Below are 17,049 nucleotides of genomic sequence, written 5' to 3' on the forward strand. Positions count from 1 at the left end.
TTAATATTTGAAAATTTATTAAAGTTATTCAAAACAAGCCTCTTTTTAACCCTTTATTAATATTATCAAGGTGTTATGAAAAATTGTGTGGATATCCATTATCCTCTTCTAGAATATTCTAGATAGATCTAGGGTTTAAATCTTATCCAAACAAACTCTAATTGTATTATATATATATATATATATATATATATATATATATATATATATATATATATATATATATATATATATATATATATATATATATATATATATATATATATATACCTCATCAATGGAATAGGTAGATACTGATTGATTCTCTCCCCAATTTCTCTCTGGTTCTCTTTATTTCACAACACAAGGGATATTGTTTGTTTATATAATATGGTTGATTCAAAATTTCAAAGTTAAATGACACTAAAGTAGAAAATTAATGTGTAATATAGTAGTATATTAAGTGTGAAATATTCAAATTAAAATTCAAACAAACTCTATAAATATTCTTTAATTCGTATATTTTACGTGATCATTCTTTCAAATAATCTTTAACTCGACCTTGTCAAACAATTTATCTATATTCTAGTTTCAAAGATATCCCATGAAAAAGTCTATTTTGCAACACATATATTGAAGTATTGAACTACTCCAAATTTTGGGTCGACAATACTTCTTTTTCCGTTCTATTCCCCACAAATTAAGGCCAAGACTTCCAACAAATATATTGTGCCAACTATTTGGGTAATAATTTTATTTCCATAATAATTAGAAAATTAGTGTGCTATCTCCGTTTCTTATTATGTGTAATAAAAAATTAATACCCTTTTGTTGCACATAATAATTAGAAAAAGTGATAGTAATTTTTTTCATAAAATTTAGAAATGTTTTTTTCATTGTGATTTGTGTTTTTGATTGAAATTCATAGCCAAACTATGAGATCTATAAATTCAATAATAATTGTAATTTTGATTAAAGCAATATAAAAGCCGTCAATAAGACATGCTCAATCATGTCAATTTTAATAAGTGTCAATCAAAGAATTCTAAACCAAGGAGTGTATGAAGGTGCTATCCAAGTAACAAAACCTATGAATTATTGAAAGGGATAATTATATTGTTGACCAATAGTTATTTTCAAAAAAGACGAGTGTGATAAATATTGTCTTGAGAAATTTAGAACTAGTCCATTTAGTACTAACTAAACTATAATCCTGATCTTATTATACATATCTCAATTTTTTCCTGATCATTATACAAAACTATTTTTCCCGATCTTATCCAAAACTGTTTTTAGTGATCTTAATAGCTTTGTATTTATCATCATCCTTATTAGTCGTGAAATTATTTTATTAGATGTTATTAAACTTTAAACTTGAAATAGTAAGTGTGAAAACAAAGATGAACGTATGTCTATCTCTTTCCTATAACAAATTACATGCATGCTCCGTTGTTTTCATTCTTTTCAAAGAATCGAGTGTATTATATATGGTGCTCAAATCGTCTATGTCACCGTGTAGATGAGTGAAAGATTAAACTAGTTGAACTAACATAAATAAGTAATACTTCGCAAGTTATTGGTACAATTGATATTAAGGAAAGATTATTGGAGCAAAACTAATATTTTTATAGGTGCAACATCATGTGCCATTTTTCTTGATTTGTTTATTTTACAATACATGTTCATTGAATCATTGGTCGGAAAACGCAACGAGGTTTTGAAGTTATCATCCAATCATGCAAAGTTGTATGATTGATCTTATAAATTAATGTATTGTGCAAGTTCTAAGAGTAAAATTAACTTATCTAACAAATTTATAATACTCGGAGATTCGAGTGATAAATATTTATATACTATCTGTTCGAAGTCGTTGTCGGTGATCTTTCTTAAATAATTTTATTGTGTCAATTTAGTTTAATATTGACACTGTTTTGTTCATTTAATACTTCAATCTTCTCACAAATTCACAATCCCACCCCCAACTTTTTTGTTTGTTTGTGTGCAATCAACAATTGATGACATAGATTGTCAAATGTACTAGATGAACCCCGTGTGATGCACGGTTTGTTGGAATTTTTTAAAATAATTATATATATATATCTATATGTGTGTGTGTATGTGTGTGCTAAAATTTGTTATATATTTAGATAAAATTTCTAATATCAAAAGATAATATTTTATATTTAATTAATTTAAACCGAGAAATCTCATTCGCTAATTTTTCTTACGTGCATTTAATTATTTAATTTTAAAAGAAATTAATAATCTCGTATTTAATTGGCTACCACTAAAATTTATTATTTTATATGGCGCGCTGAAAAAAATTAAATCTTACGTGGCTCTCTAAAAACTTGGGAAAAAACTCTCCTTTATATATATACTAGAAGAAAGCCCGTGCGATGCACGATTTTTCATATATAAATCTTAAGAAAAGATATTTTTGTATTTGATTTATTTTACTATTTAATAATTTCAGACAAAAAAAATAATAATAATTTAATTAAAGTGTTATTGCCTATTACAAAACTATATTTTTTAATGTAATTTTTAATGCGACTTTATTTATTGTTGTTTTGTATTTTATTTGTGGTGGTTTGTTATATGACAATTGAATTTAAAACTATGAATAAATTGTAAATATGATATCTTTCAAAAAAATAAAAAATTGTACATATGATATTTTATCGGTTACATATTAGGATAAAATATTTAATGTGAAAAGATATATTTTTTTTTACATATTTAAATCCTAAATCATTATTCGTTGACTTTTAAAAAAATAGAAATATTAAAAAAAATAATGAAAACATGTATACTATTTATGTTCTATTTTGATAGGTTCACCAATTTCGTTCACACCCATATCTCTTCCATCTAATCAAAATGGACAAATAAAACATGTTAGTAAAAATAAATTTTATATTAAATTAATCTTTATAGTCTTATAAAATAAATTAATATATTACCATGAAGTGAAAAATTGTTGTAAAATTGATAAAAAAAAAAAATTGTAATTGTACAAAATCAAATCTATGCATTGGAATTTTTTGTTATCATTTTTATCAAATATTTTTGGTTATGTTATAAGAATCGTACATCACGGGCTTACATCATTATTTTGGAAAATTAAATCATTATTTTGTACAATAGTATTTTGAAAAATTAAATCATTATTTTGTTGTCACTGACAATGCGTGAGATATTACTTCTTATTTGTAACAATTGAAAAGTATTTAATGGAGTAAACTTTTCTTTCAATTAATTTTGGATGAAATTGTACAAAGTTGGCTTTAATTGAGGTATGAACGTAATCACCCTGTAATTAAAAATAAAAATTAAGTTAATTTGATGACTTGATTAAGCTACCTAAATCACCAAAAAATTGTTTTAATCATAAAATTAATAATAAAAACTAAAAAGGTTTATAAAAAATTTAATAAATGTAAACGATTTATAAAGATATAATACATCTTCGTGCTTTGATTTTTTTTGAGAAGATAATTATTGATTTTTAAAAATAATTTAAATTTTAATTATTCTCTATTCGTTGTTTTTACCTATGTGTCAAAATTCTTAAATCTTATTCGTCACTTTTTCTTAGGGAGCGAATAAATTTTTTAATTCTAAAATAAATTATTAATCTAATTTTTCATTGGATAAAATAATACATTTTCTTATGTGGCGCACCAAATGCTCCCAAAAAATGCCTATTTTATTTATATATATATTAGATTAGATTTTAGATTTGTCATGAGAAATGATATGACCTTAATGATTTTTTTATTATTTATAAAAAATCATATAACAAAAAAAAAAAAAAAAAATTAAACAAAACATAGATAATTAAAAAGTACTCCATATTATAATCACATCAAATTAAATTTCGCAACGAGTTGACTATGTAAAGTTTTTTTTTAAGTAGATAGAATCATATTGAACCAACACTAAGCTACCTCCTCCATATGTTAAACTAATCTACATATACTAATCCACGTTTGAGATAGAGAGGGGAGGTAATAACAAAATATGTCTGTTCCTAAACAAATTGGAGTTGAACTGAACTGATTGGAGCTTAATTGAATTAGAGCTGAACTGAACGTAATACGCAGATCACAACATTTTAACATTTACTTTGTTTCTAAATAAGTTGTTATAAATTTATAATCTTGTCGTTTACCACACTTTCAGACTTGTTAATCATTAATTATATTTAGGCCTGTTCACGGATCGGATATCCGATCCGAAATGTGATTTCGGATCGGATATCCGAAGACTCGGATATCAAAAATTGATATCCAAATCCGATTTGAAAAATTCGGATATCCGATATTCGGATATCCAAAATTTTCGGATTGGATGCTTCAGATATCCATTATCCAATATTAAGTAAAATTGTTATGATTACTTTCTAAATTTCACTAATTTAACCGTTTTTTTATCGCTAAGTTGTACAAAATATTTTAACAAAAATAGTAGTCCTTTTGCAATTAATATTATCATCAAATATATTAAGAATATTACAATAAGTTAATAATACATGGTTAGTTTTATATGAACAATTTAAAAATTATATTATTTTAGGTTTTATATTTCGGATATCTTTCGGATATCGGATATCCGAAATTCTGAAAATTAATATCCAAATCCGCATCCGATATCCGCTTTTTCGGATCTGATATCCGATCCGAAATGAAAACTCGGATCGGATATCCAAAAATTCGGATCGGTTGCGGATCGGATTATCGGATTTTCGGATTCTCGGATAGTTTTGTGCAGCCCTAATTATATTACATGATCATGTTTTTATCCTTGAATTAGTCAACATAAAATAGGTTAATAAAGCATAAATTGTTGCAAATAAAATGATACAAAAAAGTTTTCATGTTTATGTCACGTATAAACTTATAACCGTAAAAGTCAAAATATGGGTATTATATCAAAAGTATACATTAACTCAAACGATATGTTACAAATGTGAAAATCAAAACATTAGTAGTGTATCAAAAGTATACATGAGCTCGCTGTTAAAGACATCCACACTAGTAGAATTATCATCATCTCCAAGAGAACTCATCTACACACAAGTAGGACTTATTTTATTTGGGAGATTAATTAGTACTAGACTAATATCAATACTAATACTAATAGTATATATACTTTCAAGTTTCAATATTCACAATCCCTTCTGTTGAGAGCATTATAATATATTCTCCCCTATTTCTCACTCACCCTAAATTCTCACTCAATAATCTTGGATTGGCTTCGCCTCCCCAAAATCCTGCAACAGTTTGATGAGAAAGATCGCACATAATTAGTCAAACTGATGCAACTAAAAGTGAACGACGGAAGTACTAATACTCCATTAAGTAAAAATTAACACAAATTGTGGCATCTCCAGTCAAGTCTGACCTCCCCAGCATAAGAATAAACAGGGCCCACCATATTCTGTAATTGCTGATAACAAGGCTTCCGAAACGACACTATATGACTACTAACCATGTATGCAGTGACGCGTTCCGATACCCGAATCTCTTCCATCCGTAATTCTTGCAATTTTCTCACGTACTCCGGCACGTGCTGTAGGTCCCACACTACTCCTACCCCACCTGGCTTCAACACCCTAACCATCTCTCCTACCACCCTTTCACGCTCCTCCTTTGCCCCGGCCCGCCTTATCGCTGCCCCCGAGACGACCACGTCAAAGTAGTCGTCTCGGAAAGGTAGCCTCCTTACGTCACCTTCTCGACAGGTGACGTATTCTTGGACCCCTTCTAGACTAGCGGTCCGTAACGTTCGTAACGTTATAGACCGCTTTTGGTCTAGTCCTACTACTCGGCCTGATGATCCTTGCTTCTTTAGTTGTAAAGCGACCGCGTTTAGGAGAATACCTGTAAAAATTTAAACTTTTTTCCGTGACTTTTGTTCTGATTTAAAAAAGTAAAAGGGAATTTGTATGCATTAATTAAATAAATAAATCTCCATTTGTTCCATAATTATAGTTCTGGCGTAACACTTTCTACCAAGTATTAATGACTTTTTTTTTACCTTTATAGATTATCAACACGTCATTTCTATAGTTAAAGTTTAAATTTCACTATTGACAACGGAGTATTTATATAATATGGGACGAAGGGAGTACAACGCTACTTAAAATTAAAAATAAAACACAAACAAATGATATTTTTAATTAGTAGGTAACATCAAAATTCAAATAATATGGAGTATTTTGGAGATTGAGATTAAATCATCCATTTTTACCTTTTATTTTCATCCGTCATATTTTGACTTTAATGCCAAGGTACTATTCATATACTACTATACTAGTACTACGTTTAATGATTGAATGAAGATAAGAAAATAATAAATGATTTTCTGAAGTTTTTTTTTTTTTTTTTTTTTTCAAGGAAAGATTTTCTGAAGTATTTGAATTTAACATTTTATACTGTTACAAAAGATAAAAGTAATTTTATTTTATTTTATTTTTTCTATATTTCAAATAAGACTACTGTAAAAAAACATTTCCAGTATTTTCTCTTTTTATACAAAGGCACTCCCACTATATTATATTGTTAATTTGTTACCATAAACCAGACCATTATTAGCAAAAATGATAAAATTATGAGTTCATCACTTTACATAATCAACCGTTATATAAACATAAAATACATTTTAAGACTCTATCACATAACAATTAGCAAAAGTATACTAAAGAAGTAACAAAAGAGTAATATATAAGAATGAGCCTACCTCTTCCACAACCAACATCAAGAGCAGTCTTAACATTAGACCAATCAGTAACAGCGGAGATCATCCGCTGAGAGATCTCCCACCGCAACGGCACAGCCGAGTACAAGAAATTCGCCGCCGCAAACAGCAGGCACACCGCGATCAAAGCCGTCACCGACCCGATCAAGCCGGCGACAAACCTCGCAGATCCCGGCGGCAGCAGAGCGAACACCCGAAGAGCGGAGAGGACACTCGTAAATGGAGCGAAGAAATGAAGGATGAATACGGAGAATGAAGAGAAGATCAAGGCATGGAAGAATAGAAACAAGAATGTTTGCCATTCATCCATGCCGTAGATTGCATAGATCTGTGACCAATCTCTGCTTCCTTTACCCATTGTCGATGGTAAAGTAATTTGTTGATTCGTAAATAATTTTATTTATGCTCCGAGCTATTGGATAATAAGAATCCAAAGTTCGGAGCAATAAGTAAGTAAGGAGGTGGGGGTTCAAACTATGATGATTCTGGAAGACAGCTTTTGCGCAGAATTAAAAGCGGGTGATATGGGAAAAGGACGTAAGACGACGCGTTTCGGTTGGTTTTTAGGAGGATTGAAGAGAGAGAAATGGAAGTGATTGATGGGAGGGAAGGATTATATACGTGTTAAAGAGGCTGCAATTTATGAGCGGATTGTTTCCAAGGGTTACCGGGAAAACAGGTTCGGATTTTTTGGGAATTTTTTTTTTTTTTTTTTTTTTTTTTTTTTGAGTTTTAAATTCAAGTTTAACTCCGTAAGAGTAAAGGGTGGTTTCAACTCTCAAGTATGTGTGCAAAAGGAGAGAGTGCAAAAGGAGGGCCTACAAAAATAAGGGTTTCAAAATTTGGAAATTAAAAAAAAAAAAAATAATAATAATAATAATATTTGTTGAATGTGGATTAGTTTTTAGATACTGTAGCTAGGTTTATGGTGTACTTTTAATTTTTTTTTTTTAAATAATAGTTTATCATTATTATAAAATCAATCCATTAATAAAAATTCATACGACATATATATAATATATTCAAATTTAATTAATATAATTGAATCAAAGAAAGATAGTATTTTTCAAAATAAAATAAAATAAAAATTATCTTATTCTATTCACCTAATTTTCGCTTATATAAACTTATCATATCTTATCTAAACTTAATTGAACTTATTTTAATTGTAATTTAACCGGATAACCCTTATCAGAACTTATTTTCCTGAAATAAACTTATTTGAACTTATCAAAACTTACTAGAACATAGGGCCTATTCTGATTTACTGAATTGAAGGAAATTAGTAACTAAACTGATTGGAGCTAAACTGAACTGAATTGAAAGAAATTAGGAACTGAACTGATTGGAACTAAACTGAACTGATTGGAGTTGAAGTGAACTGAAATGAAAATAAGCTGAAGAGAACAAGCCCTTGTTAGACTTGGAATAAATGAAAATAAGAGGAACGGAACAGAGCCTTAGAGTAACTCCAATGATAAGCTATTTGTCAAATTAGCTTGTCATGTCACACAAGCTTTTAACCTAATTATCTTTGTTGGATTTCGATCTATCAATCTTTATACCTATTTTGAGTCTTAATGTTTAACTATTAGCTTACCAAGTTAAATTATTAGTTTATTTTATTCATCATTATTAATAATTTACTTTTAGTAATTTCTTTTGACTAGTTTTTTCAAGCAAGTTAACTTGGCCAACCTAACTGCATATTCTAGCTCTTAGTTCTGGCTTCAATGATCAACTTAATAGCTAGAATTATTTGAAATTACAAGCAAATCCCTAGATACAATCATTGGAGTTTTTCTTATTTAATGAATTAAGGGTCTAATTTTAAAATGTTGCACAAAATAATTGTCATTACTGAGTACTCATTGCATTTTCTAACCTTGCCTATGTTATCAGTAATTGAAAAAAATTAGAGGGAAGAGTTTGTTAGAGTGGTGGGGCAGAAAGTCAATCAAAATGAAGTGGAAGTGTGTGGAATAAATCTGAGTTCCGGTAATTTCGCATTATCACTCTCCCAGTAATTACTATACTTGATGCTGCTGCGCCGACAATATGTTGCCCCTAATTGTTTTTTAAATTTAATTTTGGGACACTTTATTTTACTATTTTCTAAATATAAATAGTTATATCTAATATCTTCACCTAAATTTACATATTATATTTTATCTAAGATAATTGGCCTAAGATTTAGGGAGTGTTCTAATAATGATTTAGACCTGTAAAATGGATTGTATCAAAGAAAATTAGTCTTGTAGAAGAAAATTTTCAATCTTAAACCTTCTTAAAAACAGTTTTGAATCGGCCTAAATGGTTGGCTACACCATATGCCCATATGGCCAATTGTAAAATACAAAGTAACCCCTGTAACATTAACCGAGTAACTCTTATAACACTGACGAAGTAATTTTTGTAACACTGATCGAGTAACCCGTATATATAACATTAACGAAATAACCCCATTATAGCGTGTGACTTTTGATACAACGGAATGACTTTTAGTTTAAAATTATGCATAAAAGCTTATAATATAATTTATTTCTTGTTTAAAGTAATTTTTTGTTATTGTAAAAGAGTTTGAGGGTTCATTTTATTTACCTTTTTGTTATTGCAATTATTTGAACGCATTTGAGCCTATTTTATGAATTTGATTGCTTAGTACTTGATAACACTAACATGAACTTATCGTTCGTCGTCAATTTAATTTACTTAATCAGTGAAAAATAAGATGATTAATTAGAACAATGCCTAAATATTTAGCATAAAGGTCAACCAATAAACTTTGAGATCAAACTCACTAAATATTGAAACGTGTCATTATATTTTAGGCCGATCTAAGCTAGCTAGAAACCGGACAAAATACGAATCAAACACATTAAAAGGATGCACATCAATCACTACATGTAGAGAAAGGCAGACAAATCCAGGAATTGTATGATACCAGTAAATCACCAATTCTACAACAAGAAGCCAGATCTAGAATTAACATTTAGCCTAATTATAAAGCTGATTGATGTACGTTCCATTAAAAGAGAACTTTCGCATAATTGGAAATATGCATTATGCTCAAGGAAATGAAGTAGTTAGTACTATAATAAGAGAAGTGTACAAGAATTCTGGTATAGATCAATTAAGTGTGATTGTTAAGCTCTATTTTATTTTTTTGTGAGACAGATACCACAATTAAAGCCTAAGGAATCAAATCACATCTTATAAATAAATATGCACTTTATTATATAAAAATAAATAAAGATTGAGTTATGAGTGTCTTTAATTCAATAGTTACGAGTTTAAATCGGTTGCCTTCAAAAAGAAGTGGACGTTTCTCTAACTAAATTAAATACTACGTACTATTCACATATTTGTACCATTGCATGGCCACTTTACTTGATTCCAAAAAAATCTATCGTACATTCACCTAACTACCCTTGACTTTTTTTAAAGAATGAACAAAACAAACTAGTGGGCTTACTAGTTTGCTAAGTGTAAGTACATTGTTTGAGTTTCGACTCTGGCAATGTTAGCTATTGATGGTTGTTGTATGTTCCATATTAGTTGATCTGATTGACTGATTTGACTAAATATTCGATTGATTAATTTTTGTTGGTTTTTTAACTTTTGATTTGTATGGGTATTTGGGTAAAAGTTGATAATGGGATATAATTATGAAGTACTCATAATAGTTTAGGTCTGAAAAGTTATAAGCCAAAAGCTACTCAAAAAGATTTTCATTTAGCTTTAAAGTCCGCTTTTGGACTGGTTGAAATAGCCAATTATCAAACTAGATTTTAAGATATACGGAGTATAATCAAATGAACAAGTCAAAAGCCAATAAAAAAGCCACCAAGTATTTATTAAACAAGATCTAGCTACACTTAAGTGGAAATTGCCATAGCACCAACTATACATGTTTTAGAATTATAAATTTAGTATAGATCAAGTTTGATCAGAGATAAGTAATTAGTCTTTAAGGTTCAATTTCAGTAAAAACAAAAAATTACTTCGTTTTATTTTGATTGTTGGATATGTTGCTGAATAAAATTTTATGATATATAATCAATTAGTCCTATATAATTTGGTTTAAGTCTAATCATATTAAATCAGGTTGGATAGTTATTAGGAAAAGAACAAATACGTGAGTTAAGTTTAGTCTTCTCATACTAAATAAACTGAAAAAAAGGATGACCAACTTATAAGACTAGCAAGCTACAACTCTGATTAAAAAAGGATGACCAACATATAAGACTGGTGAGCTACTCCTTTTATTACGGAGTATTATAACTGGTTTTAAAGTGGAATCATACTTATTGGACTTGTATAGTTGAGTAATTTTTATTTTATTTTATTTATAGGCTGGTTAACTGATTGATGAGCTTACTAATTGTTGGTGCTTAGTCATCGTCACTGCTGTTAAGTCGCTTGTGTCTAAAGATTTGGATGCCCCTACCTTGTAGCAAGGTTGATGACTTAAGTACTTGCAATAATGATCGTGACTTCGTGAGGATATAAATATGTGGTTCAATTCGATTTAATTAATATCTTGTTGTTAATCACCAAAATTTTCAAATCAGTGTTACACCTATAGTCCAATCATCATGTGAAACTATATGGAAGCCACATTTTCTCCTATACGAAGTATAAGCATTGTGCCTAAATGTCTATGCCAATAATACCCCTTTTAGTCTATCCTTCGATATTAGATAAAGTACAAGTAGATTATTTTCATTTTGGTAGGTAAGAAGAGCTGCCGTTATCGATCATGCATGAGTCGATCTAACCCGCAGACAAGGCCATTTGGGGGAAGATGACGGGGTAAAAGATTTAAGAGAAAATATTGTATGAGCCTGAACTCACGGTAAATCGATGAGATGTATGTAAACCTTATTACTTCTTGCTAGGGTACTAGATTAGGCCAAGTTTAACTTGGCATTTGAGTACAATTAATGCAATAATTTAGATAATCTTTTAATCTAAGTATATACTTCATATGTGTCAACTTACATGCATTTGTAAATTGTAATACATAAATTTGATATCTCCTGTACAAACCTTGTGCAATTTAAGCACTTAAATTGTGAAGCATAAATATTAAACTCCAATCTACTACGCTACATATGTAGCAGTAAAAGCTCATGACATTCCCAATTTACTGATTAAATAGCTAGCTAGCTTAGTGCCTCTAATTATATTGTTCGGCCTTTAGGAGGCACTAAATAATTAATTCAACTGCTCTTCAAATCTAGATAAGTAGTGCATTGATATTTTAAGATTTTGTTAAATGATTATATGATATAAATGGGGGAATATTGCTTCTCAATCTAAATTAAACTAGATTACTAGATAGCCACGAATTCATGATCCAACCAATCGATAAAGATCAACATCTATTTAATTTGTACCAATCCTACTACCCATCATCGATAAAGATCAACATTTATTTTATACCAATCCTAATACTATATCCATCTAAGAAAGATCGACGTTTTGATACAACCTTAGCTGAATTGAACTCAATCAACATTTGTTTAATTTCTTTTGCTTCTTCGTTTTATGAACGCCATTTTTTTTTAAAGACCCAAATAAAGAAATAATATGGATAATCACCGTCAATGAACCGTTATTAGTTAAAACCCTTTTAGAAATAGTGTTGCTTTCACATTAATCACATACATATAAAAGGTGGGTCATATAAATGGCCAAAAAACGCGGTAATAGGCTTTAAAGTTTGCAACTTAAGGGTGAGTAAAGGGAAGCAGGTTGTAAATAATTTACCAAAAGTAATTAAAATTATCTGGCACCAAAAAAAGGAAGATATTTTATCAACTGTTTAGACTTTAGATAATAGAGTACATTTATATTATTCTTGCTTTTATATTGTTAGTTGGATTCTAAAAAGTACGCTAATATAGTAACAATTCACTAGTGTATCTTCATTCTTTTTGCTGCTTTTAGTTTTGCCTCCATTATCTTTGATTCTTTTCATACTGTTTGGAGTACTTTCATTGTAGTATCTTTTAATAATCATCAACTTTGAGTGTATGTATGTTCAGCTCCTCCATTTGTAATTTTCATCTACAACGGGATATTTTTAATTTTCTTCTACGGCGGAATAATATATAACTAACTCGTGTTATTACTCTCATTTTTTGCATTATAGTAAGAACTTTAAGAAGAATGTATTGTGATCTAGAACTTCTCTTCTCCCTATATTTATTCTCTCATTAGGGTTAGTTTAATTTCTTGAATTGGACAATCTTAGGTTAGCTATTAATTGACTTTCTTTAATTTGTTTAGATTTTAATTAAACTACAATTTTTTTTTTTAAAAAAAAAAAATTGAATCTACATTTTATAACGTATTTTATTTGTTTGTATGTCCTCTTGTATGCGCCTATTAGGTACTGATAAGTTGTTATTGGACTCTATTACATGTGTTCCTTTTTATTATTCTTCCATTATGAGGAAGTTGCACAACTTTATTACGTAGTATATTGCAAGATATATATATATATATATATATATATATATATATATATATATATATATATATATATATATATATATATATATATATATATATATATATATATATATATATATATATATATATATATATATATATATATATATATATATAAAATGTATCAATAACGTAAATACAAATTCTTAAATAGACCTGATTCACATTAATTTATTATAAAGGTTATAAAAGGGTTTTATAACGAAATTTTAAATATACTAATCAATATGAATAATAAAGGTCACTATGTTAAAATGAGTTTCTATGTTCAACATAACGTAGTACTTTAGGTCCGTATAATATTAAAAGTCACACAAGTTTTAATTAAGATTACTATGTTAAAATTAAGGTTACTATGGTTAAAATTAGAGTCACTATGTTAAATATAAAGTCAGTTACGCACGTATGGACTTTGGGTCCACAATAATTTATTTTGAACCAGATCCACACAAGTTTTTTTCGTAAGTAAACTATTTGATGCTAACCGCAAGAATGAATTGCAATGATAAAAATGCTATTATGTAGACAATGTACTCCGTAGTACAGTAATAATTAAAATGATGGTATTTCAAACATGTTTACATCATTATTTCTGTGCCTCATACATCAACAAAAACTAGGACATGTTCGCCAAAATATAGCTGTGAAGGTAGCTATTAGATGTGTAGGTAGCTTTTAGCTATCAACAAGCTGTAGTTGTGAAGAAAGATAATTTAGGTATGAGTGTTCGGTAAAGTAGCGGTTGACTAGCTGTTACATATAAAAAATCAATATTTTATATTTAAAAGTATAGATTAAATTTTTAACAGCTACTTCTACTTTCAAAAGCTAATATTTTTAACTTTTCATAAAAGCTACCTCCACCACTAAAACCTACCCTAACCACTACTTTGCCAAACACTCACATTGTTTGCTAAGTAGTCGTTTGACCAAGTCAAACCACCAAAAGCTACCTAAAAGCTACTCAAACGCTAGCACCGAACACGCTCCTACACAAAAAAAGATCACATATTATATGTTGATGAGCACAATTGAACTGCTCTGTATTAGAGCGAGGATACTATATATCTACCTTATTTATAATAAACGTTCGTGAGAAAGTATACGTGTCACATAACACCTTGTCGTATATATACTATAAACATGTCACACTTTCCTCCCAAGTACATACATTTTTTATGAGATAAAAAGGCTTATTATAAACTTAAACTACGCATAAAAAGTAACAAGTAGAAAAATCTTACCTTCTTATCTGTTACTAGTATATTTCAATTATGCTTGCAAAGTTGCAATCCTAACTCAACTATGTTTACTTTTATTGAATTTTCTTTATTTTGTGTTTAAAATTATTAACAAACTATCTAGAGCATCATCCGAGCCACAAATTAGTTCCTGTAGTTATTTCTAGGGTAACTTATAACCAATTAGTTTGGGATGAAATCTTGTGTAAGTTTTGTCAGTATGAGTAGTACAATTCATCTCCTCCGTCTGGCGGCATGGACATAAACCAAACCTGTATTACAAAAATTGAACTAATCTTTATTTATTTTTCTTTATTCAAAGTCAACATTTGACTATAAATTGTAATTTCCTGTTGGTTTGCCTAACCTTGATTGAATAATAATAAATCAATCCTCCGTTGTATTCTAATTCTCAAGGCTTAAAAGTATCAAAAGTGTACCTACTTGGTGTATTTTACCTAACTCACAAAATTCCAAGCTTAAAGCATTATTTAGATTACAAAAACATTTCATGTTAGCCGTTCTTCAATCTATTTTAGTTACAATAAAATGTAGCTCTAAAGTACTAATCTATACGGTCTATAGATTATAACATCACAGAGGTTATTATTGAAATTAATAATGTACTAAGGGTCTGTTCTCATTGACTGAATTGAACTGAAATGAATTTTTTATGAGAGAAGGAAATTAGGAGCTGAACTGAAATGAACTGAACTGAACTTATTAGAGCTGAACTGAACAGAACTGAAAATAAATTAGGAGCTGAACTGAAATGAACTGAACTGAACTTATTAGAGCTGAATTTTTTATGATGAGAACAGGGCCTAAATATTATTTTGCATGGTCACGTTCAAATGCCTTAGAAAATAAATTTCTTATTTATGATATTTATTTAATTAAGTGAAAGTGTTAAAAGTCAAAATATTTTATTAAAAAAAGCAGAGGAATTACATTAAAAAAAAAAAAAAAAAAGTTTCAATGTAAGATAATTTATTCAATTTCAAACATAAATTTAGTGGAATGGGGTGTTAATTTTTTATTTTATAGTTTCAATCTTCATATAGGTTTGACTTTTTTTGAAATTATACAAGTACATATTGTCACTAAGTTCCAAAAGTTTGAATAGATTCATGAGACTAAAAACGTAGCGACAAATTTAACAAATTGGCAATAAAGTCACCTATAGAAAAGTTAGAAACATACAACGTCCTAACAAAAGATAAAACACTAAATTACCAAAGCCTATCCCATTTGTTGATGGAAAACTTTAGGACATTATTGTTATATTTGTCACTACCGTGAAATTTTCTTTTTCGCCAACTTATGTTACAACTTGCTTATAATTTAACCTTTAAAATCATTATGGAAAACTTTATATATGGAGTAGGTAGCAAGAATTAGACATTGTTCCTTTCCCTCATTAAAAAAAAAAAAAAAAAAAAAAAAAAAAAAAAAAACAGCATTCGGCATACAAAGATTGGAGGAGGCCCCAATTTGTCACATTGGTAAAATAACTAAATCGTAATTAAAATTAAACAACGAATATGCACAATGAACATTTTATTTTTTTTAATTATATCAACACTTGTAGGGTCTAATTTTATAAAAAACTGTTAATTTATTTATCATTTTGCCAATTGATAAACATATTTATTTTGTTTATCAAGGTGATTAACTTGTACTTTCTCAAAATAACGTTATATATCAAATAAACAATTTTTAGTCCCTACTTGTCAATAGTTTGACCTTTTACTTTCATTAAACGTTAGTCAAAGATAAGCTTTTTGAATACTCATGAAAAGCCAATGACAATAAATATTAAACTCTAGGGATCAAATTCATTTGTCACAAGTCAAACTTTTTATGAATATAAAAATTATGGGTTTAAGAGCATATCCAATGGTAAACTAATTGTTAAATTAGCTTGCCATGTCATATATCATTTCAAGCTAACTCTCTTTGTTGCTATTTTATGCTCCAATGGTTAGCTACTAACTTGCTAATTATATAAGCTTGACTTTCTCAATTAGTTTTATAAATTTAATTATTTGAATATATTAAAAACTAAAAATTTTGGAAACTTATTTCTCAAGCAAATTAGCTTGAGCAAGCCAATTTGCTTGGTCAAGCTAATTGTATTATTTTTTTTTAGTTTAAATGGTCAGGCTAGTAGCTAGAGACTTGAAAATTACAAGCGACTCCCTAACTACAACCATTGGAGTAGCTACAATCTTTATGCCTTTCATTTCACAATGATGTTCTCATTTGGAATCTTTTAACTATTAAAATGAGAAATAATTTTCTAAATTTCTCTCAATCTATATGAACATAATAGTTATATATAAGCCTTTTTTTTTTTGAAGAATATAAGGTCTAATTTAATTCATCTTGGTAAGTATATTATTAATATTTAACTTTTATAATTTTTAATAGTGTGAGACTAAAGATAATTTCAATCAATAATTTGCTTAGATTTACGTAAGTATGAACATCCTTATGAAATGAAAGAATAATTTTTGAACATATAATACGAGGTAAGATA

General features: G+C 28.6%; 1 protein-coding gene across 2 annotated transcripts; it reads right to left on the reverse strand.

Annotated features, from left to right (window-relative positions):
• Window positions 1–4,910: 4,910 nt before the first annotated feature.
• LOC145574876 (uncharacterized) lies at window positions 4,911–7,327 on the reverse strand. Of its 2 annotated transcripts, none has more exons than XM_081632748.1 (3): window positions 6,727–7,327; window positions 5,476–5,867; window positions 4,911–5,257 (listed from the first exon to the last, which is right to left on the reverse strand). In XM_081632748.1, exons 1-3 carry the CDS (start codon window positions 7,100–7,102, stop codon window positions 5,222–5,224), a joined length of 804 nt encoding a protein of 267 aa, XP_081488874.1. In that variant the 5' UTR covers window positions 7,103–7,327; the 3' UTR covers window positions 4,911–5,221. The 2 variants fall into 2 exon arrangements, with proteins under 2 accessions (XP_081488874.1, XP_081488875.1); XM_081632749.1 differs by having other exon boundaries at window positions 5,389–5,867.
• Between the last annotated feature and the right edge of the window lie 9,722 nt (window positions 7,328–17,049).

The sequence above is a fragment of the Chenopodium album genome, chromosome 13 (assembly GCF_948465745.1).
Source record: "Chenopodium album chromosome 13, dcCheAlbu1.1, whole genome shotgun sequence".
Lineage (NCBI taxonomy): Eukaryota > Viridiplantae > Streptophyta > Magnoliopsida > Caryophyllales > Amaranthaceae > Chenopodium > Chenopodium album.